General features: G+C 42.5%; 1 protein-coding gene across 2 annotated transcripts in view; it reads left to right on the top strand.

The window, feature by feature from the left end:
- Window positions 1-1,573: 1,573 nt before the first annotated feature.
- dennd1b (DENN/MADD domain containing 1B) overlaps window positions 1,574-18,850 on the top strand; it is a 96,317-nt gene continuing 79,040 nt past the window's right edge. The window contains exons 1-2 of one of the 2 annotated variants that reach the window (XM_035413047.1): window positions 1,574-1,988; window positions 2,576-2,640. In XM_035413047.1, coding sequence (XP_035268938.1) covers window positions 1,972-1,988; window positions 2,576-2,640 — 82 coding nt within the window. In that variant the 5' untranslated portion in view covers window positions 1,574-1,971. The remainder of the gene's footprint in view (window positions 1,989-2,575; window positions 2,641-18,850) is intronic. The other variant, XM_035413048.1, reaches the window with a different exon arrangement.

Here is an 18,850-nt window from a genome sequence, read left to right as displayed (position 1 = left end):
GAGTACATATGTTTACTGCTAGAGATAAGGTCATAATGGATAACTTTTTAAAGCATTGTTGGCAAGACAGTGAGCATCCTCATCTCATGTGAACACTTGCAACAGCATGTCCTAGTTTGCAGCCACTTAATTACCTTTCAGTCTGCCTACAGGAAATTGGCCCCTATCCAGTTTAGAGTCTCATGAGAGGAGAATAACCACAGCTTTGCAGAAGGCATTCTGAGCTACTGGCTTTTACCATTTCACGGACAAGCATATCTCATTTCAAGGAGTGTGTTACTAAAAATAGTACACCGAGATAACTCAATACATATTATTTTTGCTATTTTAAATCACATACTCAGAATATCAAAACTTGCAAAACAGTGAAATTTCCCCCCATTATTTTTTCACATACTGCATGGCCACAATGATTATTTTCTTTGACAGAATATTTTCCTGCCTTTATAAAAATGAAACCATCTCTCCTATGTTACCCATACATACAGTACCTTAAACACAAGCATAACTTAAAAGGAATCAGAATTGTTCGCTGCTGTTAGCTCATCTGTTAAAAGGATTTCAGAAAAATGTATGCCTTTGTATGAGGGCTGTATTGCTTTGGGATGACTATGAATGTGATCATCCCAAAGTGGAGTTTCAGTGTAACCGTCAAATGTAACTCTAAAGTAGAAATGGTTTTCAAATCACTAGGCATATAATGTTTTTGTTATATAAACATCACAGTGGTTACATTTTTATTCATAAACACAGCACAGTTCAATGCAAAAAGAGTCAATCACATTAAAAATAACATTGAAAAAACTATGCATGCTGGACAATCACACACCTGGGTAATGAGTTTAGTCCAGTTAACATAAATTATTATTGACACATGTTAACTTTACATTTTCAGTCTGAGGAAAGGGCACGGAAAGCTCACGATGGCTTATTCTTTGCAGGATATACACAGATCCACAAATCCTAGTTGTATATGGGTGGACTGGTACTGAAGTAATGAAATGACACAGAGAATGATATTTAGAGCAGCATAAAATCAATAGCATACAGACATTAATAAAACCATTCATTCATATAAAACATTGACTCAAATGTAGGCTACAATATCAAATTATGATTTTGAGATACTGTAAACAAAGTTATCAAACATGTAGGCCTTCTACATTGCTCTGTTGCAATATTGGATAAAAAAAGTGTTTCTCTTCTCTATGGCGTGCCCAAATGAGAACTACAGGAGGCTTACATTACAAGAGATTTACTGTCAGATGGTCTTAACCACAGGAAATCACTGAAAACAATAACTAGCTCTCCAGTGCTCTCAGACAATGATTGGATAAAAGCTGTAACCTAGTTAAGGTGGGGTGTCAACAATGATCTATTTGGATGCGATACAACCTGAAGCCATCGGCTACGAGTACTATGTGCTTGACTGAACCTAACCTTCACAGGATGAAGTTCTAACTACTCCACATTCATAATAAGCATACAGCTGAACCATGCTCATAACACTGTCACAAAGACTTTGATATTGACTCTTGTTCATTTGAAACTTTTGGAAATTAGAGAAGTACATAAACTGTATGCCTGCAGCTTGTCATAACAAGAAGTCGGGAAGGGCATTTCAACATAAAAACAGCACAAGGTAAGATTTCATTCAACATATCTAGACCAGGTGTGAGACAAATGAATGACGTCAGAACCCAGTCTTCAGATGTACTTCCTGGATTTCCGTGCAGAGTCGGTGAAACTGAGGCAGTTCTGTAGTCTGAACAAGATACACTGAAAGCAAAACACAGCAAGGGACACGTTAACTATGCTTCCGCACAACGAAATCATTATTGGACATCGCTAAGATAGATATCCAGATAGCCAGTGAATAGACGCAAACGCTAACAAAACATTACCGTGTGGCTATTTTCCAGACTCGGACAGCAATCAAGCCGGCTAGAGAGCTGTCGAGATGCTGTAACCATGGACAGCAGAATAAAGTAAGTCATGAGTTGTGTATTGCAATCTTAACTAGTGAGCTGACCACTAATTCACGACATATTTAATACATGGGCACAAAGTAATTTTCAAATATTCGTACAAAAAGCTGACTGAAGCATTGTCATTTCCAGTGACTCGTTGCTGGCCCGATATTGAATTAGCTAGCATTAGCTTCGTAATGTATGCACGTTAGTTTTAGCCGGCCAGCTGGCGAGCTATGTAGGCCCAAGTCTCAAAATGCGACTAGTTAACATTACTTAATATTTATGAACGTGTCTGTCTGTCCGTTTCATAAAACGGCAAGAGATGCGTTATTCGCGAATTGCGCAAAACGAGAGCCCAGCGTTTGATTGCCAGCTAGGCTGCTATTTCTCTTGCTAACGTTAGCAAGCTCCATATCGCTATATAGCTAGCTATAGCATATTATTTACCTAGCAGGCTACCTAAACTCTTCGTGTTCGTACAACTGAATCTCTCGACGTAGGTGTTGCCGGATTGTATATTTAAATGTATCCCCATGTGCTTCTTTTTGTTTTACTTTTAATGCAATTGCTTGAAGTATGACAAGTGCATGTTCCCCACACAGCGAGAATCCAGAGAAAACATTTGATCTGGTACTACAGGTGGAATGTCCTACATCTGAAAATGAAGGTAGGATATCTTTAAAATTAGATGGGGTGCTTGAATACAGTTTTTGGCTAAATCAAATGATAAAGTCTGCTTACCAGTTAGTTTCGTTCATTTCGCATGACGAGCAATTTACAGTTCAATATACAGTATTACTACCAATTGGCACGTTTTCCTATTGCAGGTTCAAACAATGTTTTAAAACACCGAAGGTCCACTTTGTTGTGTATTTTGATGCTAGCTGAACATGCATTTATAATGATGGATGTTCTAACAAAGTAGCCATTTAATATTTTTTAAACTCAGAAATGTTTATTTTTCGTATGTTATCATCTCAGGGAGAATACAAGAGATAATGTACCCCTATTTTTAAGTTGTTTTATGAAACTTCATCGTTCCAGTCCTGATTCAATCACTTACTGGATTAGTTTGGTACAACAGTGAGCGTATCATGTCGTTTTGAATCCAGCCTCGCTTTGCAAAGTATCTGCTGTATTATCTGACATTTATTTGATAGTTTTGGGAAGAAAAAGATTGTCAGGAATGGAGCAATAAGTGTATGTACAGTTTTATGTCCATACTTTATGGGTAGGTAGGTGAGGTGCATAGAAACATCTGTTTTGTTGGGTGTTACTTTTGCCAAGATGTGTTGGTTATATTGTTGCAATCCAATCGAAATGTAATAGGCTGCCTATTTATGTGTCTTGAGTGCTTTGGACTGCACTGATCTGAAAAAGTAGTAGTACTGCTAAATTCCATGTAGCGTTTTTTAACTTCATAAATATGGGTAACAGGTACTTGTGGCAAGTCCAGGTGTGGTACATTAAAATTTTTTAGAAAATAGTATGTTGTTTAAATTGTGTAAGACATGGAGACTTGATTGATCACTAGCATATGTGCACCTGTGATTGAAACAAGTGTGTGTGCAACTATGGTATTTTCATTTAACTTTATCCCTTTCATATTTGCACTGTTTACTTGAATTATGAGCCTACTATGAAAATATTAAGATGGAAGCCCTGAGTTTGCCGGCATGATTTGGTGTGCTTTGTCTGCAAATCACAGGTTTCCCTTTGGATAGAAAACACAAATTATTACTGGAAATACTGTCATAGGGTGCTGACGGGAAATGGTCAGTTGGATATAGGCTACCAAGTTACATGACATTACATTACATTTATTTGGCAGACGCTTTTATCCAAAGCGATGTACAAAAGTGCAAGTAAACTGTGTATATATGGTGGACCATTATAATGTACAAGATTTCAAAAGGTATATGGTTTCCATTGATTTTATATTCCAGTGATGCAACCTTAATGCTTTTTAAGACCTGTCTCCAGACAAAACATGGACCAGCATGTCCATGCAAATAACAGAGGCAGTAATTTTGGTGTCTGAAATATAATCATCTCTGGCTGGTTCTTGCCTGCATATTATCTTACTTTTCTTCTCTGTGGAAGAAAATCAGTTCAGTGGAGTAGCCCATTTTAAGTGGAATAGCAGATGATTTACTGTAGTGCAGTTGAGTTGGGCCTATACTTAAAAAAAAAAAATAATAATAATCTTTTCAGACAAATGTTTACTATTAAAGGAAGTCCTCACTTATTTTGCCGCAAATATGAGCATAAGGGGCATAACACATCAAGGATTGTTTGCAGAAACAAAGCAAGAAACCATGCACATGTCATGTTCGGCTGTGGAAAAAATAAAGTAGCAGACATCATTTACCATCAATTTGGATGGATGATTATACTATCAGATGGAGAAGAAGGTTTTCAGGTTTAACAATGTACAGAAGTAATACAATTAAATTAATGTGTTCTAATTCAAACGTGATATAGGAGTAAGCATGTTTTTCAGGTTAAGTAAGGAACCATAGTAGAGTTAGGGGGCACACTAGGTTGGAGGTTATCCAAATTCCTGTGGCGTGAGGCAGTTATTGTACAAGTACCCCCTGGATGGGGGTCTGTTCAGTCTGTCACAGTGCTATTACCCCCCCCCCCCCCCCCCAATTCATCTTTTTTAATGCTGAGTGCCCAGCAGAAAGGGAAAGGATACAGTTTTTAAAGTCCTTGGTAAAACTCAGCTGGAGACTGAACCCTCCAGCCCTTGAGGTCAGTGCTGACACTCTATCCACAAGGCCGTTGAACCAGTGCTTTTACAGATCACAACCCTGCTTCCTCATTCGTCTTCAGTATTGCTATTAGTGAGGTATATGGCAGATAGGTCACTGTGCAGCCGCAGAGTTAACCAAAGGAACAGGAGTTTTCCTTTGGCTGATAGGCTGATATTAAAGTTTGAGCGGACTTTACAACTTCAGCAATAGGCTATATTGTCTTAACCCTCTCTCCTCAAAACCTGCCTCACTTTGCCTCATTTCCTGACCTCTACTCTTGGGAGTAATGCTGCATTTTTAACTTAAGGCCCTGCTCCAGCAGAATGCTTGTGCTGCCCACTTATTCAATGCAACCTAAACATTACTCTGGAGAGGATGTCATTATTGCAGGGATCACTTCCATGTTGTTTTTCCCACATGGAGCCCAAAGTGAAATCCATTGCAAATAGAATGTGATGAATTGGAAAAGTTATTTTAGGAACTGGTTTCTGATGGGGAGACAGGTAGAGACCCAAAACTGTGTTTTTTTCCCCCTGCACTATTCTGTGTCGACGAACAGACTAAAGCATTTATTATTGATCTTTCCCCCGTTGAATGTTGTTGCCTTTCTTACTAAAATGCACAAACAAAATTGCTACTTTCAGGCATTAACATGTCGGGAACATGCCGTCGTAGTACAATGCAATCTCAATCTTTTTTTTAAATAAAAAAAGAAAAGATTTTAAAGGCCTATCTCACATGAATCAGTTATATCACTGTGTGTCCATTGCTGTTGTGGAAGTATAAACGTACATGCTGGTCACCTCTTCTTTTGCAGCCAGGCAGGAAACGTGCAACAGTCACCACACTGAGTGTCAGAATGAAAGGGTTCTGGTCTAGATGTGACTCAGTTTCTCCTTCTTTTTTCCCTCTTCCCCTACCATGGCCGTTGAAGTGCTGATGCACCTTTTCGTTTTCTAACGAAGCTTCTCCCTACCACCACACATTATTCCATAAAAGGATTTTTCCTTGGCAGTTTTGTTGTGTCTTGCAAGTAGTTGATATGGTGCTTGTTCTAAAGCAGGGAAGTCAAACACGAGTCATGGAGGCCCACAGTGTCTGTAGATATTTGTGGTTTCCTTTTACTCAGCTGCCAATTAAGGGCTTGGGAACAGGGTGTGGGGTGTTTTTTAGCCAGTGAGTGGGTTAAATTAATCACTGATGCTGAAATGCACCATAAACCAGCAGACACTGCAGCCCTCAGGACTTGATTCTGATGTAGAGGAACTGCTGGCATCTTTTCTGGTACTTCAGTTCAGACGTTGAAGCCACACAGACAAATGAAATGGTTGTATTGTTTCTTCACAAAGGGAGACACTCTTTGTTTATTTTCCTTTTGTGATCATTTGGAGGTACAGAATGCGACAAAATGTTTCCAAAGCTTCAAAGATTTCTGTTTCAGTTTATAAAACAAAGTGTTCTAATTGGTAATGGCCAATTTTTGTTGGCCATTACCAATGCTTAGGGCTGACTGTGCAGATGGAATATCAATTTTCAGTTACATTAACCAATTAAAAATAATTCTCTGCAAATTCGTCAAGCATCAATTAACTTTGCACTTATTGATTAGAATTGATCTTTTTGTGCCTTCCAGTTGCTCTGGGAGGTACATGCTTATGCTGCAGGATGACTGGTGCTTTATGCAAATTATCCTGGCATCCGCAGTAATCTTTTAAGTGTTTAAGCAAGTGTCTTGAGCGCAAAGTGCAGTATTTCCTTTAGCAAAGAAATGTTTGCAGCTGTACTGCGCAGTTTGACCTGGAAGGGCTGGAGAGTTTGCTGCCTGACCTCTCGCACTGTAAAGGCCACACCGTCCGTGTCTCAGCTGCTGCTGGGTTTCATGCGAAGCTGAGCGAAAGGGGAACCGAATTGGCTGCCGAGTAATTTAATGAGTAAGCGCTCGCTTGTGTCTGTTTCCTGCAAATGTATTGTTCTCCCTTCACTGCAAGGTGTGTGGGGAAGGTTACATGTGTTCCTCATTTCTTCCCAACAAAAGGCTCTCTGCTCACATGCAGGGCTGCACTTGGTTCTGCGTAGGGTGTGTATAGTAGCAGGCCCTTTGAGAGCTCAGCACCCCCCCACCTGAAAGGGATTTGGACTGTTCTTAAAAACTAACAGTTGGCCATTGTTATCTTCAGGCATTCTTTAATAATTATTTTTGCAGAAGTTTGGCGTACAGGCTTGCAGATCAAGCTACTTCATATTTCAAGGGTCATCTTCCTCTTTATCCACTGTTCAGATGATACATGCTGCTGTGGTTCAGAAGTTAAGATTCAGTTCTAGTTCTTAGGTTGCAAGCAGTGCCCACATTTGAGTAGTACAGTAGGTCTACTAATGTTTTAAAACAAAAAAATGGCTCACCTTGACTAAGTTGCGCTTAGCAAATACGGTCATGAACTTGCTGCACCGGCCTTCAAACCATTGTTTTGCATGTAAACTATTAAGCCTGTTGCTGTTACTGTAGCCTCTCAGAGGGTTTAGTGCTCACAGACTGCTGCAGCTATAAGCAGTCTCCTCCCACTGCGGGACTGAACACAGCTACATAAAGGAGACTTGGCGACAGTTTTGAAAAAAAAAAAATGCTCTGAATATGTTACCATCTTGTCATTATAAACGTAATGGTAATTATCATCAATTATCAGCCATAGTGATAAATCTGAAAGCGACTCCACAAGTTCCAAAAACGTGCAAAATGTATTATGAAGAAAAGCTATAAAATGAACCCCAGACTAAGACTGGTTTGTGATTTCTGTGACTCAGTCTAATGGTGTAGGCAAGAAAGTCCCATGGCATTGAATTAGGGGATTCGCATTGGACTGCAACACATGGTTTCCCAATTTTATTTTTCAATTTTAATTGTGATTTTGCAATCCTTTGATAGACTTTTTCTTTAAACTGTTTAAATTCAAGAATATAGTGGTATCTGGTACACAAAATAGTTACGTCCCATTTTATGTGTGTTTGGGGGAAGGGTGTCAGAAAATGCAAAAAAAAAAAAACATTGTTTGAAATGAGGCAGATTGTGTATCCTTTTTAACTTGGTTTTAAAGTAAGTGATAGAATGTTACATGTAAGTGCTTTTTCTACTTTTCCAGTGTTACCAGTCTGGGAATTGGGCAGTATGGGGTGGCAATGTTTGTCACATGATCATTAGGCACATTGCCAGAGCTGTGTAGCAGGCCTATTTGTAATCACAGAGCTCAAAAAAGGTTTCATTGTTTCTTGGCTACCTATAGCCTACTTCCATTTGGTGTGCTTAAAGCACGTTCAGAAACTACAGTGGAAACATGCTATAATTATCTGCTGCTTGTAATTATCATCAGAGCAGAGTCTTGCAGCATCCTACTTTTTTGTAACATACCACTAGCGGTTTTTACATTTACTACACTTGTTATAATGTTCATTGAAGTTAGTGGGGAACCCGGTACACAATGTGTAAAGCTTAACATGAGACATACCAGTGGAAAACCACATGCAACCACTTATTTTTAACATTTAAAGCATTAATTAAACCATAAGTAAAATGTTTACTTACCGTTTGGAAATGTATAACCGGGGAAATAATGCAATTTCCTTTTGACATAAAATTAAATATTTTTGATGAAAAAGATAGCATGTTCCTTCTGTAATGAATGTTTGTTCATTTTTGATAGACAACCCCAATAAGCAGATTGAAATTTGCCTTTACTGAGCTAGCTAGCGGAACCTGGAGAACTGTATAGAACACTCCAGCTCTGACATCTGATGCCAAAACCTATAATTCACCAAAGCAATTCAGCCGTATATGTATCTGATACTAGTCAATCTCATTAATAGGAGCAATACCACCACCGCTGCATGCATTAGAATGGTGACTAATCAAGTTAGATAGCTTGCTAGGAAGTGAATTTCATTGTCTCAATCTGATCCATTGTACTCTTACTTTTCTTTTAATTTTTGACTAGTTAGTTTTTGACTAGCAGCCAGTTATACAGCAAACCGAAATGCCAGTAATGTGTGCCATAGAGGCCACATTACGGTGGTTCCCTTTTTGTTGCTATAACAGTCTCCACACTTCTAGGAAGGCTTTCCACTACATGTTGGAACATTACTGCAGGGATTTGGTTCCATTCAACCACACAAGCATTGGTGAGGTCGGGCACTGATGTTGGGCAATTAGGCCTGGCTCTCAATCGACGTTTGATCCCAGAGATATTTGATGGGGTTGAGGTCAGGGCTCTGCAGGCTAGTGAAGTTCCTCTGCACAAACTCGACAAACCCTTTCTGCACGGGCCTTACTTTGTGCATATGGACATTGCTGAAAGCAATGTGCCTTCCCCCCTAACTGTTGCCGCAAAGTAGGAAGCAGATAATGGTTTTGAATGTAATTGTATGCTGTAGCGTTAAGATTTGCCTTCAAGTCAAAGGCAAAAAGGGACGTAGCCCAAACCATGGAAAAGAACCCCAGACCATCCACCTCCACCAAACTTTACAGTTGGCATTATGAATCTGGGCAGGTACTGTTCTCCTGGCATCTGCCAAACCTAGATTGGTCCATTGGACTGCCAGATGGTGAAGCATGATTCATCACTCCAGAGAATGTGTTTCCACTGCTCACTGAGTCCCAATGGTGAGGAGCTTTACACTACTCCACCCAACGTTATGTATTTCATATGGTGATCTTAGGCTTGTATGCCTGGCCATGGAAACCCATTTTATGGAGCTCCCGACTAACAGTTTTTGTGCTGACGTTGCTTCCCAAGGCAGTTTGAAACTTGATAGTGTGTAAAAATCCTCTGTCCTTGGCTGCAACCCTCACTATGTGCTTCAGCGCTTGACGGCCCTGTGGCCTACCACTGAGTTGTTGTTACTCCTACGCATTTCCACTTCACCATACCAGGTGCCACGTAGAACATCTCTGAGCCTATGGAGATTACGTGGCTGTGTGCTTGATTTTATACGTGTCAACAATGGGTGTGGCTTGAATAGCCGAATCCACCAATTGGAAGGGGTGTCCGCTTACTTTTGGTTGTGTAATGCAGCCAGCTGTTTAAATGCTGTTAGATACTAGCCAGTACTATAAGTACTTAACTGGAAGGCTAGATAGCTATCAATAATCTGTTGCTTTCATGCTTGCTTCATGCTTCCTGCTTCACCTTAAATTTAAACCAATTTTTATTGTGTCCTCTGACAGAGGTTATTTCAGTGTTCCATGAAGTAATTGTCAACATAGACATGGTCTGTTGTTGCTTTGAGCTGCCAGGGCTAGCAATGGCAGGAGGCTATTATTTAATTTATATTTTCTTTATCAAAACTAAGGTGTATAGAACTTTATTGCGAATTTTACATCATTCTGCTTCAGCAGTGCTCCATTACTGCCATGGAGATGGTATTTGCCATTCAAAGCTGTGTTTGGATTTAGCTGGGCTTCAGTTAGATGCCCTTCTTGAAAGGCTGCATTTGTGGCCTTCTGGGTGGTTCATCCTGTTGACACACTGGGTTTAAATGCATGATGTGCCTTGTGTGCCTTGCATAAGTTGATAGTAAGTGCAGTCAGAAATGACTGCTCAACAGAAAGGCTCAGTGGTGTCACGCTGAAAAATTGGTCAAAATAGTATTCGTTCGCAGAAAGCTGCCGGCTTCCTTTTTCTGTCAAACTGAATTGAAGAAACTAAAACTTCCCCATTTCAAAAGCTGCCATTGGAAATATAATTTCTCTGCACTTGAGAAGGATGTTTGTAGTGTTTTTGACTTAAGAATGTCAGTTCTCATTTGGTGTATTACACTCCAGCAGTTAAATGTCTGGATAAATCTGATGATGTCAAGTGTTTTTTTGAACTGCCAGGCTCCGTGTGTGTATCATGCTGTTCATTGTTTAAGTTTATAACTACATTAATTACTTGCTTGTGTGTGTCAGTCAGGCATTCAGTTTCCCAGCAGTGTTCTGCCCCCCATCAGAGTGAGTGAAAGAGCTCTCTGTAGGCACAGTTACTGCACTCACTGTTATGCCTGTTATACTGGAGAGGAGGAGAGATGGAAAGAGTGCAAGAGGGGGATGAGAGAGAGTGAGAGAGGGGGAGAGAGAGGGGAGGGGAGGGGAGAGAGAGAGGGAGGGAGGGGAGGGGGGAGAGAGAGAGGGAGGGAGGGGAGGGGGGAGAGAGAGAGGGAGGGAGGGAGGGGAGCAGAGGAGGGGAGAGAGGGAGGGGGGAGAGAAAGCCAGAGAGAGGAATAGGGGGGGGAGAGAGAGAGAGGGAGAGAGGGAGAGAGGGAGGGAGGGAGGAAGGGAGAGAGAGAGGGAGGAAGCGAGGGAGGGAGGGAGAGAGAGAGAGGGAGGGAGGGAGGGAGGGAGGGAGAGATGACCGGGTTCCTCCTTCAGGCCTGTAAGCATCCGAACCGCGGTGGCGAGTGATTGCTTGGCGAGTGTCCCGACCGTCATGGAGTGGAGCTCTCCAGACGGGCACGGGCAACCCTTCCCGGGGGAGGAAGGGAGAGGCCGCTTTCAGGTGGTTCGATGCCCCCAGGACCGGTCCGCAGCGCTGAAGGAGCGGGACCTCGCCGGCCACGGGACGCCCCGTGACCGTGAGGAGCAGATGTGCTGAGCGCGGCGCACTGCGGGGCTCACGGCCTGCACTTGTAGCCTCATACTAATGCAGGACCGCAGCTCTGCGCCGAGGGCGCGGGGGCCCATTTGCATGCGATGGCCTTCTGCTGGAACATGGAAAGCGTTCTAGCTACGCTAGCCTTCGCGGTTATTTTTAGCCCCTCTTAGCGTTAATGAAAAAAATGCTAAGAAAAGCAGGAGGGTGATCAATAATTAAACCCTGAGATCTGAAGTAGAAATGTTGCTCATTAGGCTTACTTCATCCCTCTCCTCCCCTCTCTTTGTGTTAGTGTTTAGCCAGTGCCTTTTCATTTTAGCTGCATTTGGAGTCATAGATGGCATTTTTAGCCTGCTGTATTTTTAATGTGTTGGTATTGGCCTACATTGTATGTCCTGGAACAGTTTTGTAGCAGTTGCAGAAGATGTGAATTTTCATAGTGCCGGCTGTGGGTGTTGGCATCTTTTGAACAAACTGTCTCCACCCATGCCCTTTGCTTGCAAGTGAAAAGGAGAACACTTTTCACCAGCAGCTCTGTATATTTCACATACCATGTGAAATTGTGAAAGAAAGAAAGAAAAACAACAGACCAATCCAAACTTTACTACGTTATTAGAATGAAAAATTTGTGGTTGGAGTAGTTGGTGCTTGAGATGTTTCTGTTGAAGGTAAATTAAAGTTTCAGCTGATTTAATTTGTAGAAGATATTGGTGATAGAGGCTACTATAAATTTAGATTTAGAAGTTTGAAGTCTACAACCACAATCTCACCCCCCCCCCCCAGCAACCCTCATCTTCACTGGTCTGTGATCACAATCCACAGCCCACCCCCGTGGAACCATCACAAACAAGCAAAGCCGCAGTAATGAAAATACGAAAGGCTAGAAAGCCCAGTTTAATTTGTTACTAACCAGTGTGTTTATTTTCTTTCTGAAACAACTTGCTTATTGGTCACTTTGAAGACTTTGAATTCTGCAGCCAATTACTTCATGAAAATGTGTTTTTTAGAACAGTGCCATGCTGTTTTAAACCTGGAGCTATGATAATCCACTTGTTGTTTTGTTGCATATCTCAATACTATTGTAGTTTAAAGAAATTGCATGTGCTGAAATATTATTAAAGTACCCGAGTGAAGTTTAATACGTAGGCTGTATGTATTTTGGATTTCCCTAACATTTTATTCCTTTCTAACCTCCCCAATGACAGACTGGTATTCTCTGAAATGCTGTAAATATCCACGGAAATGTGTTGGCTGTGTGAAGGATGTATATCCACACTGGGGCTTTTAATCGTTTGCCTCTAAATTGAAAGAAATACTTTTTTCTCAAAACTTTCTTTTTCCTGTCCACCGGCTGAAAAGCGAACTCATGTTGGCATTTTAAAAGCGCTGAAGCTGCAGTGTTTGAAACCGGTTATTCCCTCCGTTCGTTTAATGTTCTGTTGACGCATCACAAGGGCCGCGTTTGTTTAGGGGCTCCGCATACCCGCAGACGAACGAAGCTGCCTTCAAGGCATTTCCTCTGCTATTATTTATTACGCACCATTTCGCTTCTTCTCCTATTTAAAAAAAAGAGAAAAAAAGGAGCCGTCCAAATTCAAATAATTGGTGGATATAATATGCTTTCCTTCTTGTAAGGTCTAATAGAACCAGTGTGGCCAGAGACTATTAATCAATGATGCTGCTGTGAGCTGCAAGTCCTCCCACTTACTGTGAATATCGTGGCTTTTATATCATTGTATTGGCTCTTTTTGGGATGCGGCCCATTTTTCACCACAGAATGTAGGTCAGTCCCAATGGTTGTCTTTGTGAGGGCTTAACTGTGTTATTTGTCATTGTGCATCATGTGACTCATATATGAGGTCTTTGTTGTCACACATGGCTCAGCGTGCTTTCATCTGATTGGACCGGGCTGCAACACAGATTCAGTGCGTGTCAGACAGAATTAGCATATACGGTACTGTCATTGTTTAAGTCCACGAGCATGCTGCCCTTTTCCTGCACAGTCTCACTCCCCTACGCAGCCAGTCCTCTTGTTTTGAGAGTTTCACTGGTGGAAACGATAGTCATCCTCTAACAAGTTTGGATCCTCAGGTGCCCGTTAGACTTGCGTCTTTTCAGCTGTAGAACTGCACTGCCCTTACTGGGCTTAAGAAATATACTAATAATCCCTCAGTCACACACACAGTTGGTTTGGGTGTTTCTTTCGTCCAGGGAAAGGCGGTGAGTGTGGAATACGCCATGCCGGCGTGAGCCTCTCCCTCGCGGTGACCTGCGAACGAGCGCATCGCTAAATTTCACCCGTGCCGTTGTAAACTTTCAGAGCGTAGATGCTGCGCCGGGGTGTCGCCAGCCAACATGAAGTCTGAGTTAAATCCCAGCTGTAGACACTAAGGACGGGTCTTTACGCCATTATTAGCAGATCACTGCCTCTGGGCCCCCGACGTGTTAGGGAAAGTGACGGTCTATTCTATCGAGCAGGGATCGCACGAGCGCCGCTGCTTCAGAACAGCATTTTGGGGGCAATTGTCATCTCTTTGTACAGATAATTGATTTTTTTATTATTTTTTTTTTTTTTTTACGGTTCGGTTTTTTTGTTTTTTTTTTTTTTTGCAAGGCAGATGGTCTGAACATATGGTTAGGAACTTGTGAGCTCTCGAAGCAGCTACTTCCCGTCTTTCCCTGCGCATCCAAACCGGAGCCGTCACCAACCGCCAAGGTTAAAATCTTTAGCGACTGCTCAGCACTGCTTTCACTGCCTTGGCTGCCTGCGTTTGGAGCTGGGATGTGTGTTCATCATGGGCGTGAACACAGTGGCTGAAGCGCAGCTGGGGAATTCAGTTGTTTGTGTTATGCGTTTGGCTATATATTGCTTCCAGTAATATGTCTTTGGTTTCTTAGAGTGACTAGTGATTGACTAGAATAACAAAGGTTGAATTACCTGAACTTGAAGTGCTTTACAGTGCTTTATCAAGGTCCTACGCTTTGACAAGGCTGGAATTCTCAGGATGTGAGACAGCACTAGAAGTTAGTTATCAACCTATTTAATTCCTTTTGGCAACAGACATTTTATTTGTTGGCTAGAGAAGCGGGTGAAGATGTTTTAGATTGTAGTAAGCAAACATAAATAAGGCCTGTGAGTAAAAGAGAACAGCCATTATTTTATTTATTGGCCCTGACAGTGCAGTATGCGTGTTTTTGTTTGTGCATTTAAGCAGGCAAAATTAATTCCTATTCTGTCCTGCCTACTCAAATCTGCTTGAGATTGTATTCTATCAAAACTTGTTCTCAGTCCAAATTGTGCTCTTTTATGGGAGCTTGTTATGGGAGTTTGGTCTTTGAACAAATTAATAATGAATGAATTATGGCATACCATTGGCCGACACAATTACAACTTACATTTGCAGCACTCTCTTTAATAAACCTGTTTTATATTGGTGAGGCAGTGCGTCCGTTGTGCATTAGTATTGCCATTGTAGTATCTTACCGTGAGATACCTCGAGCCAGCTGAAATGGGATTAACTTTATCAGAAAAATAAATTGTCTTTTTGTAGTAGTTTCTACTCCTTTGATCTTCGTATTCCTGTTACAGTCTCTTCTGTTTGCTTCATGCCGGTTCTTGTTATTTGGCAGCCAAATTATGGATGGTGAAAAAGCCTTCCTTAAATCTCTGCCAAATTAGTGAAAAACTATTTCTTGGCTGACTCGCACCTCTTCCACACTGGCACCCTTGCCATGTGTATTGCTCACGGTGTGATATTTCCATAGTGGTGAACATAACCGGTCGAGCCACTTGGGCGTTAACTCAATCGATGTCTAAATGCACACTGTTTATGCAGGAGTGTGAACTCAAGATTCACCGTCTGAGCTCTTGATAATGCTTTACCTCCTTTCAATCCTTATGGCAGACCTAGTTTGAATTATATTCAATACAGAGTTATGGCCATTTTTTATTTGGGGGTCATAGTAGTTAGGCTATAGCCTAATTAATGTAATTTTAGACACACAGAGAGAGATCCTGTTTCTGATATTTCCCATGCACAAATTGTTACATTCATTGGTAAAAAGTAATTCCATTCCTTTGCAATTCCATTTTGGCTCAATCTTACTTTGCCCTCGTTAGTAAAAAAATTTTTTTTAATCAAAAACCATATCCAGTGTGCTTCCACAAACTGCAATGCTGACATGAATGAGAGAGAGAAAAGGCAAACACAAACGCACACAGGCGGGATTGCACGTTTATTGGGCCTGCACTTTTTAGCTTCTCACAATCAGGCGATGATCAGGATGATACAGTTTAAATGGCATATCAGTGCAGAGAAGTATTCTCTTTCTTAGGGACTTTTTATACTAAATTAGCATGAAATGTAATGCCATTTGCAGCATGCTATTGGTGGGGGGGTGGGGGGGAACATTTTTAAACGATTCAGAGTGTTTTCTTTCTGCCCGAGCTTGAAAGATGCCCGTTAATCTGCTTACCCCTTTAATTGTGAGTACCGGGGGAGGAGCTGCTTGCAGCTAGAATAAACGCGCTGATCCAGAAGTAAAGTGATGACCACAGTTATTCCATGCTTTGGGCTCAGGAATCCCCTCCCTCCTCCTCATTTCGTAGGGAGGGGGAGAAAAGGCTCCTTGTTCGACAATAGAAATTTCTGCCATATGTTGGGTTGACATCTTCATCAGGTTCACAGCGGGTTACCTTAGTTAGCTTTCACTTGACTGCTTGATGGGATTTTCTCCCGTTTCTCGAACTAGCTGGCTCAAAGTCTAGACACCAGAAAACAGGCCTTCTACCACAAGTGCACAATGGCATTATTGTGAATGTGAAGTAGCTGCTGCTTCCTCTTAGTGGCCGCCTCCTTACACGAACCACCGGCACAAAGACAATGGCTTTGTCCTGGCCAAAGAGGAGCTAATCCAGAGCACTACATACCGGGGAAGAAGAAAATCTTTTATGGACAAGAAAAGAGAAATCATCGCCACAGAGGTTAGAGTTCAGCAGTTTAACCTCCGACCAAGGAAAGAAAAAGAAAAAAAAAAAAAAAAGCGAGAAAAGGCAAAGGGAAAGAAGAAAAGAGAAAGGAACAAGGAGAGGCGAGTCCTACAAGGCCCGTCGGCCCGGGGATCTTAATGGAGCGAGGGGCGCGAAGTTCTGTCCCAGCATGCCGCTGACCGAGGAAGCCCAGGAAGACCTGCTCTGAGCAGCAGGCCTCGCCTGAGCGTCCAGAGTCCGCCGCCGATTTGCTCTTCGCACGTCCCTCTGCGGTTTTACTACGCGACGCACGATCTCGCAGTCTCCTTCCACCGCACGGTGTCTTTGAATGTAAAGACTTGCCGGAATCCGGAGCATGAGAAGGGTTCGCTTTTTCCGTCAGTCGTGCGAAGGTGTGGGAATAGGAAGGCTGTGCCGAAGATTAATTTCCGCCTGTTGCAAAATTAAACGTACTCCATTAGTCAGCCTGTGATGAATGGGCCAGTTTTCTGGGCTGCAATTACAACAGTTAAAGTCAAACCACTAGAACTTTCTAGTCCCTTTTTTGTCACTTGATATTGATCACAAAGAAACCCAACCATGAATCCCCCGCTGTGCTGTATTTTAATTTCCCTGTATTTTCGTTGATTAACCAAGGCCCTCAGCGACAGTGGATGAAATTGCCCGAGATAACCAGTTAAATATTTTATTGCGTTTCGTGTGATGAGAATGTACCCTCTCCTCTCCATTGAGGAAGTGGCACCTTTGAGTGAAAACCACATTTATAAACAGACATTCCAGCAGTCATGTCTACAGTCAGCTTTGGTCTTTAACATCATACCGCGATGGTCGACATGGAGGCCAACATCTGAATGGAAGGCACAAACGCCTGGCGATGAATGTCGTCATCTGAGAGTTTATGGAAGCGTTGGTGGATCCTGGCCTTAGATGAAGTTAGCTTAATGGAGCACAGCAGTACGCTGGTCGGTTATAGGGACACGATAAAGACAGCCAGCTCTGGACAGTGGGCCTGTTTGTTTGCGCCCCCCCCCCCCCCCCCATGTTCTCATTATGCCCTGAGACGGAGGTGGCGAGGAGTCGCGGCAGCTGTGGGAGAAACAGGAACCCTGCCGCCGCTCACCTATTAACCCTCCCGCCACGCTCCCCTCGTATCAGAGCCCGGGTGTTGACTTTTAAAGACAGGCATCCGTGGGACGTCAAAACATTGATTTGCGGCCGGGCGGCGCGTGGCGGCGCGTGGCGGCTGCATCTCGCGGCGCCCCGACGCTCCTGTCGGGAGGTTAGCCGCGCTCGGGGACCCGGGGGGAATAACAGGCCCCCGGCACCCGGGGGCCCCGGGGCCGCCATCACCTGCAGCTTCGCACGGGTGCGAAGAAAAGAAATTACTTACTCGGGCAAGGTGATTTCAATTCAATTCTCACCCATTAGCCTTGTTTGCTTTGCTTCCAGATTGCTGTTTCTGACGGAATATGCGCCGTTTCTCCCCCCGCAGGGAAGCCACCTTTCCGTCACTGCGGTTTTTTACTTTATCGGGAGCAGTGAGCTCCAGTACCGCAGCGCTCGGTGTGACGTGTCCTCCAAGGTTTCTGCAGATTGAACCTGCGACAGTGAATTGAATTGCTATCCTAATTACAGATATCCCTTTGTTTCAGGGGTGTCCATTCTTATGTGCAAAAGGGCCGGTGTGGGTGCAGGATTTTGTTATAGCCCAGCACTAGCACATTCTACTTATCCAGGTCTTTATTGAAGACGGGAGTTTGTTAATTAGTTGAATCAGGTGTCGTTACGTTGGGCTAATAGAAAACAGAGCACACGCACACTGGCCCTTATCGGATAAGCATGGAAGCCCTGCTTTATGTGAAGCAGTTGGTGAGTAAGTATGGTAAGTGAACAGAAAAATGCTAGTTTTGCACAAATGTTAGGGCACGTAACAGAGTGTGTCCAGTACGACCTGTATGTTGTGACCTAGAGTCTATTGAATTGTCTGTTGCATAAAGTTGATTGAATTTCACAAGAAAGTCTGACTCATGCTTAGTTTATTGTGGTAGAAAGCACTGCCTCGTTTATTCCAGGAGAAATGCTTGATTGGTTCCAAATAGGTGAAGGCCGTGACTTGAGGACGTCAGTGTGATGCACCTCAAGCCTTTAGGTGTGTCCATCTTCTTGGAATACACAGTCTCTCTCTCGTTCTCTCTATGTTGGACAAAAATCCTTTAAAGAGCAGTTTTTAGGCTGGCATCCCCAGTGCAATAATGTGTGGGGAACAAAATGCAGCTGTGGGATTTCATAAATTTTTGGAAAAATTTTACACATAATTACAGCTAGACTCAATTTTCTAATGTCATTAGCTGTGCTGAAGTCAAAAAGTAATTGAGGTGGAAAATCCCAGAAGTGACATAGCATAAGGGAGTCTCTAGAGTGAGATAGCTATAGCACAGCATAAAACTAGAAGGATGAATCCCACAATGGAGACTTACCCAGTTGAGCATCCAATTAATTATGAACAAAAAA

This window comes from Anguilla anguilla, chromosome 4 (genome assembly GCF_013347855.1).
Source record: "Anguilla anguilla isolate fAngAng1 chromosome 4, fAngAng1.pri, whole genome shotgun sequence".
Taxonomy (NCBI): domain Eukaryota; kingdom Metazoa; phylum Chordata; class Actinopteri; order Anguilliformes; family Anguillidae; genus Anguilla; species Anguilla anguilla.
The sequence above is the reverse complement of the archived record's forward strand: the minus strand, read 5'-3'. Positions and strand labels throughout refer to the sequence as shown.